The sequence below is a fragment of the Chiloscyllium punctatum genome, chromosome 11 (genome assembly GCF_047496795.1).
Source record: "Chiloscyllium punctatum isolate Juve2018m chromosome 11, sChiPun1.3, whole genome shotgun sequence".
Lineage (NCBI taxonomy): Eukaryota > Metazoa > Chordata > Chondrichthyes > Orectolobiformes > Hemiscylliidae > Chiloscyllium > Chiloscyllium punctatum.
In genome coordinates, this window is record NC_092749.1 from 21,052,155 (window position 1) to 21,067,682 (window position 15,528).

The following is a 15,528-nucleotide window of genomic DNA, read 5'->3' on the forward strand; positions in this document are numbered from 1 at the left end:
TAAATTCTAAAAGACAGTGTCAAACATGACCATTTTGAAAAGGGAAGCAGTCACAACATTGCCTCTGATTCAGAGTCTTTAACCCGTGTGCATTAAATGTCATTACATGCACAGTCAAGGTGCAATAATACAGTGGCTCAGGGAACACTCAGACACTCACATAATAGTTGCTAAACTTAGGTAGCTTGTATATTGATCTTAAAGGGTTAATATTGAGGAATGCCATAAGTACTACCCACCATTGGGAGGTCATATGGACTTGTGAACAAATTAGCTTAGGATTTCAGAGGAGTCAGACCCGACATCCAGGTCCTCCTAATAGCTTTTGGAACAATGTCTATCATGTCAACGTAACCTGGGGCTAGTTGCTGACATTTGAGAAGCTATTTTCTGTTCAATACAAAAGCATCTTCCAATTAGATCAGAAAGTGGTTTATCCCTACTGCACTAGACCAAGCAGGTCCTGTAGATCCTTTTTCCTAAAGAGGATAGTGACAGCAAACCCACTACTTGGTGAGATGCAGACTTGCTTCAGCTGCATGTCCACGTCTGGAGTGACCAACTTCTGATCTTTCCAATCATATGGATGTGGCTTTTAATATCTCATCAGTGGGAAACCATGACCTTTGTTTACAAAATATCCATCTAACTATGTCTCGGGAAAAGTTTAAAAGCAACTTGTTATCTCGCAGAAGAACAAAGGAAAAGCAACCACCTTCATGACTCCAGTTTATACCAGTCATGAAGGGGCCTTGAGTGTCGGAACTGTTTTGGACAGGTTCTGCACATTTCAGTGAACACTTGTACTTTTTATCACAATGATAGAATGTTCAACCCAAGTTGACATTCAAAACACCAACTTTAAAGGGGGAATGGGCAAGGCCAGCATTTGTTGGCCATCCCTAATTGCTCTTGAACGGAATGGTTTGCTGGGCCATTTCAGTGGGGAGTTATGAGTCATTCCAATTAGTGTGGAGGTGGAGCCACAGATGGACCAGATCTGGTAAGGACAGAAGAAATCCTTCCCTAAAGGGCACTAATGAAACATGAGTTTTTGCAACAATTGATGATAGCTTCATGGTCATTATTAATGAGATTAGCTTTTGGGTTTATTCTTATGATTTGAAATTATATTCCATCAGCTACTATAGTGGGATTTGAACTTAAAGCATTAGCCTGGCTCTCTGAATTACTGGTCCAGTGACCTCAGCACCACAAATATAGAATAAACAAATAGCAATCCTCCAATTTAAATTAGCATATAATTCTTTAAGGGGAAGCTAACTAACCACATAGTGAATAATATGGAGGTTGGGTGAGATGAAGTAAGATGGGTTGATGTTCCTATGGAGAATTAACTCTGATGGCTAGTAATCTTGGAGTACCTCAGGATTATACCATTGGTATTGTTCACGTTTACGTCTTCACAGTTAGTATCTGACTATTGGAGTCTCACATTGCCCTAATATGTGGACAGTTGAGTGAGAGATCAATGGAGAGCAATCAGAAGTGCAAATAGGAAGTAATTTTATTTTCTTCTTGGCTGTAGGAACTAAGGCCAGCTGCATAAGTCTAGCTGCATACCTAAGACAGTTCAACTAAAACATCTTGGATTGGAGACTGGATGTGGAATATTCCTATCAGAAACCACGAAAGCTGGAAGCCTGAAACATAGGCGCACAGTAGTTGAGGAAAAGACGATATATTGTTTCAGGTGAGACTCATTGTCAGAAAGAGATCTTCTAGGTTTCACGGCAAACAGTTCCTCAATGGAAGGAGGTTATCTAATGACAACCAATAGACATCCAAGTCCTGACTCCAACCTTGACTGAGAATTGTATAATTTAGGACTCAGAGGCAGAAGGTTATAGTGTCCCAGCAATTCGTAGCCATCTTGTAAAAGCCACATCTGGAGTATTTTGTACAGTTTTAGTCACACTATTGCCCTGTACACTTCTACCATCATCAGAGAGGGCACAGTGAAGAATGTTAAAAGTTGGATTCAGCATCTGAGTTCCAAGGAGGGGCAAGCAAAACTGGAAATGGTTATATTGACAAAGAGCAACTCTGGAAAAAAACCTTGTTTTACATTGCAAGGAGCATTAAAACTGAATCTTAATAATGATTTCACATAGTCAGCAACTCTATGCAGGTCACATGGTGTAATGGAAAGTGTTCCTGTCTCTGAGCGAGAAGTTCCAATCTCTTGTCCCACTCCAAGCTGAGAAATGTGTGCTTGTAACAGGGTGAAACAGATTGAGTATTAACCTGCAAGTTCTCTTAGCACATATCAATTGCAGATGGATAACAACAGGAACAATTCTTGGTTAACCACTTAGAATCAGAGAATCATAGAGATGTACAGCATGGAAACAGACCCTTTGGTCCAACCTGTCCATGCTGATCAGATATCCCAACCCAATCTAGGCTGACCTGCCAGCACCTGGCCCATATCCCTCCAAACCCTTCCTATTCTTTTGCCTTTTAAATGTTGCAATTGTATCAGCCTCCACCACTTCCTCTGGCAGCTCATTCCTTTCATGTACCACCCTCTGAGCAAAAAAGTTGTCCCTTAGGTCTCTTTTATATCTTTCCCCTCTCACCCTAAACCTATGCCTTCTAGTTCTGGACTCCCCCACCCCAAGGAAAAGATTTTGTCTATTTACCTTGTCCATGCCCCTCATGATTTTATAAACCACTGTAAGGTCACCCCTCAGCCTCCGACACTCCAGGGAAAAACAGCCCCAGCCTATTCAGCCTCTCCCTACAGCTCAAATCCTCCAACCCTAGCAACATCCTTGTAAGTCATTGCTAAACTCTTTCAAGTTTCACAACATCTTTCCGATAGGAAGGAGACCAGAATTGCACACAATATTCCAATAGTGGCCAAACCAATGCCGCAACATGACCTCCCAACTCCTGTACTCAATACTCTGACCAATAAAGGAAAGCATACCAAACACCTTCTTCACTATGCTATCTACCTGCGACTCCATTTTCAAGGAGCAATGAGCCTGCACTCCAAGGTCTCTTTGTTCAGCAATACTCCCTAGGACCTTACCATTAAGTGTATAAGTCTTGCTAAGATTTGCTTTCCCGAAATGCAGCACCTCATATTTATCTAAATTAAACTCCATCTGCCACTTCTCAGCCCATTGGCCCATCTGATCAAGATCTCGTTATAATCTGAGGTAACCTTCTTCGTTGTCCACTACACTTCCAATTTTGGTGTCATCTGCAAACTTGCTAACTATCCCTCTTATACTCACATCCAAATCATTTATATAAATGATGAAAAGTAGTGGAACCAGCACCAACCCTTGTGGTACTGCACTGGTCACAGGCCTCCAGTCTGAAAAACAACCCTCCACCACCACCCTCTGTCTTCTACCTTTGAGCCAGTTCTGTATCCAAGAAAGAAAGTTCCACCAAGATTAATGGAAAGAACATTGGAACTTCTGTCATTTCTAATCATAGCTCCAAATCACAACATGCATTTTAAAAAATAATGTACACCATCACAACAACTTGGACTCCCTATGTGAACTGTGACACATCATTACTAATCAAGAACTTTACTACAAATGCCATGTACTCAATTGCAGAAGAGGAGAGGAAATGCAACTAGGATTTAATGTCTTTATGCAAAAGATGATGAAATAGTGGATCAGATTTCCCAGGAAAGTGATAAAGGCCTATGGCAGCTCTAAATTTAGGAAGGAATAGATTATTTTGCAGAGAAAAGATTGAGGGATTTGGAAGATAGACACGTAGACAGTAATTAACGGACAAGCTGGCAATGGTTTCTGTCATGTCCATTCCTGGGGTTGGTTCAGGGATGTCCTGCAAGGTAATCGATACCCATTGATCAAACAATCATGATGTTAGTTCCATATGAAAATTTATTCTTACTGAATCTGAATTCCTCTCATGCTATTCTGCTTCAACCATCTGATTCCCAAGCATTGCTTAATCTGAACTTGAAAATCCAACCTCTGGCCCACCATCTCTGTGGGGTCAATGAGGATCTCATCTTCACTCAGAGGTCTAGAGAAAAATACAAACTTATTTAACATTCTGAAAATGTAAAAATGCAGTGATACTATAAATACCATTTCTCAGGATGGGTATCTGCACCTAGCAATAAGCAAATAAAGTAAAACTAAATGTTTAACGTTCATATTCAAAATTCTAGTGCAATTTTAATATTGAAAAATTATCGAGACAATCATATTCTTTGTAAGATTTAAAAGATTAAAAATTTTAGGATGTCTTGGAAATTAGACATTTTCTTACTAGTCCGATTGTAGTTATACTGTTGGCAGCATAAAGACTGAGTCTAACTTCTAAAGATGATCTGAAACCATTGGTTTACATTTTAATTCAAACAACTTCACATTTGGCTTGTAAACAACGTACATACCATCAAACTATGCTTCAGTATAAGATGTGTGGTGCAACTATGCCTACGTTTTGCCTGAGCAAGGATTTTAGTAATTTTTGTCTCAACCAACATGTTCTGAAACAATGTTGCAGCATGAACTGTTTTTCCACTGAGAGTGGTTGCACCAAAGATCATTGCTTTTATTTCAAAGGGAAAATGGATAAATATTTAAAGTACAGAAAATTATGGGATGACCGGGAGAGAGTGGAGCAGTAGGATTCCATTCTGAACTGTTAACTGCACAGATGGATGGGGGAGCTGTACAATAGTGCTGCTACTGTCTGTGGTATATATTTACAGAACTGGACTGATTTTATTGTTGACTGCCAGAGATTTCACTTCAGCCTCCATATTACAGCCTTTCTGACATATGCAAAATATTACTCTGTCTTTTGTAATAAATCTTGGCTTGAATGGTTGTTTGGAAAAAAAATACAAACTAAAAACATTTGTTCTGAAACTTACTGTCCAGTTGGAGTGCATGGCACCAGATTCATCTGCAAAACGGCCTCTTCTTCACCTTGTGAATTGTGAAACTCCACATGTTCTTCCAGTGGAATACAATAGTTGAGAGATTGAAGCCAGACATATGCAGTTCCTAAATGGACCACATCAATAGGGTCCCAGAATGGATCACTCTCTCTATCCAGAGAAATGGTCTTTCCATCAATGAAATGCTGATATATGTCCTCCATGATGAACTTTCTGTTCACAAACTTAGCTTTTGACCAGACCCATACCTGTGTTATTGGGGATACATGGGGATCAGACCTAATTTTCTACCCAAGGACATAAAATGTAATGCTTTCATACAAGTTACAGTAACACGAGTGTTCAGTTCAAATATGAGCAACTTTGCATTAACGGTTATTGTGCGTATAAGGTTGCACTTGGTTGGGAATAAGAACTTTCTCCTTTATCTTGCAATGATGCATTGTTCCTAGGTTTCTGTCAGAGCTTCTTTGGGCAGCATGGTGGCTCAGTGGTTGGCACTGCTGCCTCACAGCGTCAGGGACCCATGGTTGATTCCACCCTCAGGTGACTATGTGGAGTTTGCACGTTCTCCCTGTGTCTGAGTGCATTTTGTCCCACAGTATAAAGATGTACAGACTAGGTGGATTGACCATGCTTAATTGCCCATTGTGTTCAGGGACGTGTAGGTTAAGTAGATTAGTCATGTGAAATTCAGGGTTATAGGGATACAGTAGATGGTTGGGTCTGGGTGGGATGCTGTTTGGAGGGTCAGTGTGGACTCAGTGGACCGAATGGCCTGCTTCTGCACTGTAGGGATTCTATGATTCTTCTCTTGTTACATCACTAGGAGACCAATGAAATTAACTCAGTGAAGGTCTCCACCTGATATCGGTTCTCTATACAGCTGTAGATAGTTTTAATTTTACCCCACATTTGAGTTAAGATAGGGCACTTTCGTGTAAAGTAAGAGAAACTGCTCAATATATTCTCACTTAAGATTTTTGCATCGACAGGAGAGAGGAGACCTTAATCATTTCAAGGGTACAGGACATGTTTGCATTGTCTATTCCCAAACAATATTACTTTTCCATAACCACCAGAATATCCAAATCCCATACTCAATGGTACTATGAAAGGATAACATAGAACATAGGAAATAGGTCAAGGAGTAGTCCATTCGGCCCTTCGAGCCTGCACCACCATTCCATATGACCAAGACTGATCATGCAATTTCATTTAAAAAAGTGGTAAAAGAGGAAAAATAATTTTCTTCTGATGCAATATAATGGGTGTCAAAGCATTTTGTATGAACGTATTCCTCCGTACCTGATGAGTCGTTTTATTTGTCACCTTCACTATCACCTCCTTCACCAGGTCATGGCCCCTGGAGTCTGTTAATGCCAAGTTCTTCACTTCCAATTCAAATCTGAGATCCTGCAATTGAACAATTAAAATAGTTATCAAGTCATAGAGATATACAGCATGGAAAGAGACCTCGCGGTCCAACTTGTCTACTCTGACCACATATTTTAAACTGAACTGATCCCATTTGCCTGCATTTGGCCCATTTATGGACCTGTCCAAATGTATTTTAAATGTTGCAATTGTACCCACCTCTACCACTTCCTCTGGCAGCTCATTCCATACATGTACCACCCTCTGCATGAAAACGTTGTCCCTCAGGTCCCTTTTGAATCTTTCCCCCCTCACCTTAAACCTATGCCCTCTAGTTTTGGAGTGCCCTCACCTTGGGAAAAGATCTTGGCTATTCACCATATCACATGATGTTATAAACCTCCATAAAGTCACCCCTAACCTCTGACACTCCAGGGAAAAAGACCAAGCTGATCCGGCCTCTTCTTTTAACTCAACCCCACCCCCCACCCCCACCACCACTCCCCCTCCCCCTCCCCCCCCCCCCCCCCCCCCCCAACCTCCCCATTTCTGGCAATATCCTTGTCAATCTTTTCTATATTCTTTCGAGTTTAACAACATTCTTCCTACAGAAGGATCATCTACTTGAGCACCATGTCACTTTGGTGCTGAGGGACTACTCCATTACCAGAGATGTTATCTTTGAGATTAGGCATTAACCTGAAGCCATGTCTGCTCAAGTGTTCTAAAACAGATCCATGTCAGACTCAGAACACTAACTCTGTTTCTCTCTCCACCGATGCTGCCAGACCTGCTAGGTTTCACTCGCATTTTCTGTTTTTATGCCATGCTTGCTCTCTCAGGTGCATAAGAAAGATCCCATTATCCTGGGCATTATCCTGGCATCCTGGACAACATCCTTCCCTTGAACCACATCATTATAAACAGTTGGTTATTCAGTGATTTTCTGTTTCCAAGTCTTGGATTTGTGGAAATTAGTTTCTCCAAACTCATCTTCCAAACATCAGTAACTTTATGTCAGACATAAATCATCAATTGTAAAGCGTTTTGTGGTGTTTTCAGGATGTAAAACATGTGAGGTAAGTGCGGGTTTACTCCTTGACAATGCCACACAGCATTGCCCATCTGGAGAGGGATGAAGGAAAAAGTTGGTGATTTTCTTGCAAAAGAGAGAGAAAACAAATTGTGAGATTACCTTACTTAACTCCTCACTGATCTGGTTTGCTTCCGCCACCAGAGGCTTCACCCTGATGTAATCGAGGAACACAGCAAGCACACTCGGGTCCACTTTCTTGTTCCTATTTGAAAGACCTAGTCAGTGGGTGATCAGAAAGAGTCACATTGAGAATAATTGCTGCTTTTGAATCACTTACCTCAATCCTTAACCAAACATTTCTGTACACTTGAACAATTAAAGTATGACTACTGTGTTACTAGTAGAAAATACAGGTGTATGGTTTAGTGTTGTCCATAGCAGTTGTTGAGGCTTCTGATCCCTTCATGGTGTACATTAAATGTATTAAAAATCCACAAGGACCACTATGAAGCCATTGATTGTTTCTGAACAACCACCAGCACTCAAACATCACGCTTTTGTAAACGTGAAAGTTTATAGAATCATAGAGTCATACAGCACGGAAACAGACCCTTCGGCCCAATCATTCCAAGCCAACCTTATTCCCAAATTAATCCCATTTGCGTGCATTCAGCCGGTATCGCTCCAAACATTTCTTATTCGTCTACTTATCTAAATGTCTTTAAAATGTTGTAACTGTACATGTTAGTAAGTTAGTTAGTTAGCCAATTAGTTAGTTAGTTCATCACTATCTCAGTGTACCTTGTATAAATATTTACTCTTGGGACCTGGAAACTGGGACCAGGCTGCATGTCTTACACAGCCAAATTACCCGAGCTGCATCAATTGTCTTTGCAATTGAGAGCCCACTTCACACGGGATTAAGATGCAAGCACATACTGTAACGTTACAGTCACATGTACATCAGATTAGGAGACAGCTTCCCCATTGAATGTCTGATGTGGTTTTGAATGACAATCCAACAACTTTCAGAGTCTTTCTTCTCCCATTGGTGCAAATTCATTAGTTCATTAATGACTGCGTGCACTGGATTTTGAACTTGGGACTGCTGCATTAATACTTCAATGCCGTAACCAGCACACCACCATAATCCTGGCTTTACCTGCTTACCGAGAGCATCTCTGTCAAAACCTTCTACTGCTGCCAGCTCTGACTGGAAGAAGTCATAGTCATATTTGCTCATGTCCTCACCATTCCGCTCACAAGGGAATCCTACGTAGAGGTACGTGCTGTTAGATCCCAGAATGAGTCTATCCTGAGATACACAAAAGCAACAATTAAAACCAAAAACACTTGTCATTCATTAGTTGTCAATTTCAAAGAAGAATAACAAATATTTTTGCAACACATTTTAACATACGTTTGAGGGAAGACCTTTTAAATGAAAAAGCTATTCGCCCTTCTGAATTTTAAAAAAAGTTTGATTCAAATAGCACTTTCATATCGTGTAGTATTTGCTTTGACTGCCACTGTAGACACACCATGGTATAGGACCAGAAAATGTAGCAGCAGAAATAGACCATTCTGCTCATTGAGTCTACTCTACCATTAAATGAGATCATGACTGAGCTGATCATCCCTAACTCCAGTTTTGTGCCTTATCCTCATGACACTTGATTCTGTTTAAAAATCTGTCTCAACCTTGAATATACTTAGTGATTCAACTTTAACAGCCTGCTGCAGTAAAGAATTCCACAAATTGGCTACCCTCTGAGAGAAATAAAATCCTCCTCATTCCTCCCTTTAAATGTACAACATTACTCTGAGATTGTGCCCTCTTGTGCTAGACTCTCCCACAAGGGGAAACAACCTTTCCACATCTGCCTTGTCAAGCTCCCTAAGAGTCTTTTATTTTTCAATAAGGTCACCTCTCATTCTTCTATGCTCCAATGTGATGGGACTATGCTCTTTAACAGAGATGTGTTCTGTCTTGCAGAGAAGTGTCATCACAGAAGTGACAAAATGTCTCCTTCAGTCAGGCCTTTAGTAAACAACTTTTGAGTTTTCCCTGAGTTTTTTTTTAATAATACAAAAGAATCATGAGTGAGCAGGATCAGGGCTCAAACAGACCCATGAAGGTTTTTAGTTTTGCTTTCAGTTAGAAAGTTTTCTGATGATTGCTGAGCTAAAGGCTTGAGTTCCTGACTGCTATAGTGGAGTCTTAGACAAAATGTTTCCTCTTAAAAATTAAATGGGACATTTCTTTCTTCTGGGCTGGAGAGAGACAGCGCATGAAAGCCACAACTGTTTTGCTGAATTGCATTTTTGCCAAAGCTTGTGTTTATGAGATGCCACTTATATTAGAACAGTTGATGATTAGTGGTTAAGTAATAAATTATCTTGTTAAGTATTTCAATAGAGTTAAAGTTATGCCAGTTCCTTTTCTGTATTTTAACTGTGTTGTAAGAATGAAGTGTGTTTTGATTAAAGCCTAATGGTGGACCTATCGAATCACATCTGGAACACAGCACCTTACACTTACCTTTAAACAAATATAAAAGTTAGGGTCTAGGCTATTCTTACAATACTTTGGTGTTGGAGACTGGTCTAGTCCACAATACCAATGAGAGAAGGCCTAACCAACTCAACCTTTTCTCATAGGAACATCCATCCATACTCACAATCAACCTAGTGAACCTTATCTACACTGCCTCCAAAGTCAATATATCTTTCCTTAGTTAAGGGAATCAAAACTACTCACTGTATTCTAAATATGGTCTGTGGTGGGTCCTTGTATAATTTTAGCAAGACCTCCTAATTGTTATACTCCATTCCTTTTTGTGATAAATAGAAATGTAGAAAATAGTAGCAGGAGTAGATCGTTTGGCCCTTCAAACCTGCTCTGCTCTTCAATACGATCATGGCTGATTATCCAACTCGGTTCCTTTTTCCTGTTTTTTTCCCTATATCCTTTGTCACCTGCAGCTTAAGACATATCTAACTCCTTCATAAAAACATTCAATGTTTTAGTCTCAACTGCTTTTCTGTGGCAGAGAATTTCACAAGCTCATCATTCTCTAACTAAAGGTTAATTTGGGAGGTGGAATGGGTAATGTACCTGCCTCTGAGTCAGAAGACCTAAGTTTATATTCCATTCCAGGACTTGATGAGTGCTCATAACACCACTGAAGAAGGTGATAATAGGTTTGTAATATCTTCTTCCAACATACTTGCAATGGTAAGAGCAGGAGAAATTCCTGATCAGCTAGAGGAGTCTTTACCATCACCATTTATAGCTCTGGACTATACCATGCATGTAAAAATGCATGTTGACACAATAACATGCGCTCTTTGAGAGATTGATAATACAGCATCACCAGTTAAATGATAGTTTCAACATCCAATGCCATGTCTGACTGGGTTTATATCTTGTCTGTGAAAGCACTGTTTCTTACATTAGCATTCCAAATTCTTACATTGACAGTGGACTACAGCCGAAGGCTCAGTTGTTCCAATCTGTTGTTTATTTGCTCATGTTTTATGCCTTTTCCCAGCATTCCCACTACTGCTGATATTCACTAAGCTTGGGACCGCCCTAATATTTCTGCATCTTCAGCCACAGACCACTAGAATTTTGTTTTCCTTTGTCAGAGTCCATATCCCCACCACCTCCACATCTTACGGAGCTCATCTGACCATCCCTGAAACAGTTGCCATGGAATCTTTGCATCCACCTGAGCAAATAAGTGGGGCCTCAGTTCAATATCTCATTCAAAAGACGGCACTTTGAACAGTGCAGCCCTCCTTCAATGGAGAGTCCTAGTGGATATTTGTGTTCAAGGTCTGAAGTGAGACTTACACACAAAACCTCTAACTTAGGGGTGAGATCCACTATTGGCATATATTACACTACATGTAATTATTTCATCAAATTTATTCCTTCTTGAAATGTGGGTGTAATGTATTTACTGCCAATCCCTAATTGTGCTTGAACTGAGTAGCTTGCTAGGCCAAAACAAAGGCCAGTTAAGAGCTAACCACATTGCTGGTCAGGACTAACATGTAGGCTGGACCAGGTAAGCGCAGCAGATTTCCATCATAAACATTCATAAACCAATGAGCCAATCAATGATACCGTTCATAGTCATCATCACTGCGAGTGACTTGCAATTCCTGTTTCTCCTTAATTAAAGTTAAGTTCCACCAGTTGTCCATTTGGGATTTAAATCCACATCCTCAGGGTGTTAGCTAGACGAGTGACATTACCACATGGCACGATCTCCCTTACATCTCCACAAAGTACCGTTTCTTTAAAATAAGAGAGAATTACCAAGTGTTTGAGTGGAACTTTGGTAAGGAGAAGGGCTCCATTTAAAATCACTTTAGCTTGTCCACATGGCTCCAGTGTTACTTTATTATCTAGATTTGTAATGATGGCATGTTTATCAGCAACACTAAAGAAGAAAAAAGCCATTAGATCAATCATTTTTACTCAAGCAATAAAGACTTCACAATATGCATACTACTGTGTTATACAAAAACACAAGGACTGGGAGCAGGAGTAGGCCATTCAGCCCCTCAAGCTTGCTCCACCATTTGATACAAATGTCTCTGATCTCAGCCTCAACTCCAGCTTACAACCCGCTCCCCATAACCCTCCAACCCAGTACTATTAAAAATCTCCTTAAATTTACTCAATATCCTGGCATTCACCACAGTCTGGGTGGTGAATTGCTCAGATCCATGACCCTTTGAGAGAAGGAATGTCTCCTCATTTCTGTTTTAAATCTGTTACCCCTTAGTCTAAGACCAAGAGGAAACATCCTCTCTACGTCTACTTTGCCCATCTCCTTTAGCATCTTACCTACCTCATTTAGATTAGATTAGATTAGATTCCTTACAGTGTGGAAACAGGCCTTTCGGCCCAACAAGTCCACACTGACCCTCCAAAGAGTAACCCACCCAGACCCATTCCCCTACATTTACTCCTGACTAACGTACCTCACACTATAAGCAATTTAGCACAGCCAATTCATCTAACCTGCACATTTTTGGATCTCCTCTCATTCTTCTAAACTCCAGACAGTATTGGCCTAAACTGTTCAGTCTTTGTTCGTAAGACAAGCCCCTCATCTCTGGAATCAATCTAGTGAACCTCCTCTGAACAGCCTCCAATGCAACTTCATCCCTCTTCAAATAAGGGGAAATAATTTATCTCCATTTAGATAATAAGTTACATTTCTATTCTTCTGACTAAAATGGATAATCTCACACTTATCCATGTTAAACTCCATCTGCCAAATTGTGGCCCACACACCCGACCTATCCATATCCATCTGTAAATTTCCTTATTTCTTACTTTCCACATATATTAGTGTATCTGCAAATTTGTCTACAGTACTGTCCATCATCCAAGTTGTTAATACAGATTATAAGTTGTTGGTGCCTGTGGCACCCCACTAGTTACATCTTACCATCTAGAAAAAGATGTATTTAGCCCAATTCTCTGCTTTCTGTTGGCTAGCCAATCCTTTATCCAAGCTAATAAATTACCTCTAACCTCATGTGTCCTTACCTTGTGCACTAACCTTTTGCATGGCAACTTATCAAATTAACTCTGCTACATGCTTCAGCTACTGGATGCCCATCATCCACGTTGCTTGTTACATCCTCAAAGAAATCTAGCAAATTAGTCAAACATGATTTGTCCTTCATAAAACCATGCTAAATCTGACAGATTGTGGTTTGACTTTCTAAATGTTCTGTTACTCCTTCATTAATAATGGATTCTAACAATTACTCAATGACATGCAACAGCTTACGGTGTAACATTCTATAACAGTTTAGAAATTCCCAGCACAGACAGAGGTCATTCAGCTCATTAAGTATGTGCTTGAGCAATCCACCTATAGCTTTGCTTCAACTCTTTACCAAATTTTCTATTAAAAATGTAATGGTCCCTGGCATATACACTCGCTGTGGTAAAGCAATCCTTCTTCCAAATATTATGGATACAGAAATTTCCTGTTTAATTTCCTTTGCAACAATCATTGTCTCCCCACCTAGAATATGTTTTTCCTTATTGACTTCATCAATTTCTTCATTATCTTTTTTTAAAAAAAAACCTCTAGTTGAACTTCCTTTGGGCCAGTATAAACTGTCTCAGGATCTGAAGTCTTGTGTCACATCCCTGGTAATGTTTGGTGAGTATACACCTCTGCTTTCTCTGTAATGTTCATCCTATAATGTGGGTACCTAAATATGAAACCAGCACTCAACTTACAACTTAATCAATCTTTTGAAATAATTTGTTACTTTTTGTACATTAGTAGTTTTTTTTAAACCTACCCTCACACATTTAGAGATTTATTTAGTTGAAATCCTGTGATTCCTTTTTACTCAATCCCTTGAGCCTCTTGTCTTTGTGTTTTCTTTTCTCAATGCTTCATCTTAAAGGACATCGGCCATCTGTCTGCCCATCTATAAACTGCTTTCCCAAACCCTCCCTCATAGGAGATGTTTTAAGATTCAGGCATAAATTCCGAGAGTATTTTTTGACAGGCCATTCACCCATTGCAGGGAGTAGGAAACACAGCCTGACCTGTTAAAGCCTTTACCCGATATCCATGTACATTTCCACTATCCAGCAGAAATTACCGGATAACAATGAGGGGCAGCATTCTCAGACTGGGGGGACTGAATGGCTTGCCACCGTGACTTGGCTGTGATTGCCTAATGATTCCCCTACAAAGAACCTTGTAGCTTTGAAAAGTAAAGAGAAACCTTGAACCTTAAACCTGTCTTCTACGAATGAGGAGATCTTGGATCACCGTGGGCGGTGTCCCAATCTGCAAGCTGAAACTCTGGGTTTCAGTCTCATTTCAGGACTTGACAGCCATGGAAAGTGTGTTTATAATGCAGCTTATGAGGCTAATTATCAACTCCAAACCTTTCCATCACATGCCAAGGTAGTAAGAGTGGAAGAGACTCCAGATCATCAATGCACCATGATGCCACTTAGGTTATAACTACTGGCTTCAAGCTGGTGACTTGTTCCAGGAAACACAAACTACTGTAAACAGATATAGGCATGGGCTTTGCTTCCCTCATGTGTTTCTAGACATCAGAGTTTGTTTTGGTCCTTATGATTTGATACTAATAGAGGCAGCTCTTCTTCCTAACTAATATGAGGAATGCAAAGCATCCCCTTCCTAAAAGAAGAACGTACCACATAATAATTACTTAGCTAGGAAATCTGCAAATATAAACAGCATTTCATTTACATACTATCACTGTCAATAATCTAGCAACTTGTTGGTACTTTGCAAGAAACTTCCAGTGTCTGTTCCATAATCTGTAAGCATATTTTTAAAAAAATTATATTGGGGTTTCAACATACCCGAAACCTTTAATAACAATGGCCTGTGGGAATCCTGCAGATTGTCCAATGACAGTCTCTCCTGAAACAAAACACAGGCATTCAAGAATCTACAGTGCATTTGAAATATCAATGAAGGCGTAACATATTTTTAAATTGGATGCACAGGAATTAGGTACCATGCACATTTGTGCAAACAGGTCACGTAATTGCACTTAATCTCCCTCAGAGTGCACACAAATGCTGCACTAGGAGGCATTAAAATGCAGAATCTTTTGGTCCTGTTGAACTATTTGGCCATAATGTAAACTGGGTGACTCCATCATTTTGTAATTTTTACTTCCGACTATAGTATTTTCTTGAAGCCCATTGGTGCTAAATTGCTTCTTCAATGCCCCAGGTGTAGTAACATGGAAGCATAGATCTCAACTCGTCAAATCTGCCTTGTTTTTCAATAAGATCATGGTTGGTCTGATCATTGTCTGATCTCAACTTTCCTGTCTGTCCTCCATAACCCTTGCTTCCTTTTCCATTAGAAATTCCGCCTTAACTAAATTCAATGACCCAGCCTCCACTGTCTCCTGGGGAAGAGAATTCCACAGACAAATGATCTCAAAAAAAGAGACCTCTTATTCTTAAATTATGCCACCTCGTTCTAGTCTCACACACAAGAGGAAACATTCTTCTAGATGTCAATCCTCTCAGGAAGATATTCTCCGAGAATTGCAGAAGTGTTACACTATTGAAGGAGGCCATTCAGCCCATTGTGTCTGCACCAATTCCCCATACCTTTGTTTATTA

General features: G+C 40.0%; 1 protein-coding gene across 1 annotated transcript in view; it reads right to left on the bottom strand.

Annotated features, from left to right (window-relative positions):
- The window catches only part of kif28 (kinesin family member 28), a 64,755-nt gene that overhangs the window by 11,772 nt on the left and 37,455 nt on the right, over nt 1-15,528 (bottom strand). Inside the window, exons 12-18 of the mRNA XM_072580158.1 lie at nt 14,749-14,809; nt 11,680-11,803; nt 8,541-8,664; nt 7,509-7,624; nt 6,245-6,352; nt 4,910-5,184; nt 3,913-4,047 (exon numbers count right to left, since the gene is read on the bottom strand). Of these exons, the coding sequence (XP_072436259.1) occupies nt 3,913-4,047; nt 4,910-5,184; nt 6,245-6,352; nt 7,509-7,624; nt 8,541-8,664; nt 11,680-11,803; nt 14,749-14,809 (943 nt within the window). The remainder of the gene's footprint in view (nt 1-3,912; nt 4,048-4,909; nt 5,185-6,244; nt 6,353-7,508; nt 7,625-8,540; nt 8,665-11,679; nt 11,804-14,748; nt 14,810-15,528) is intronic.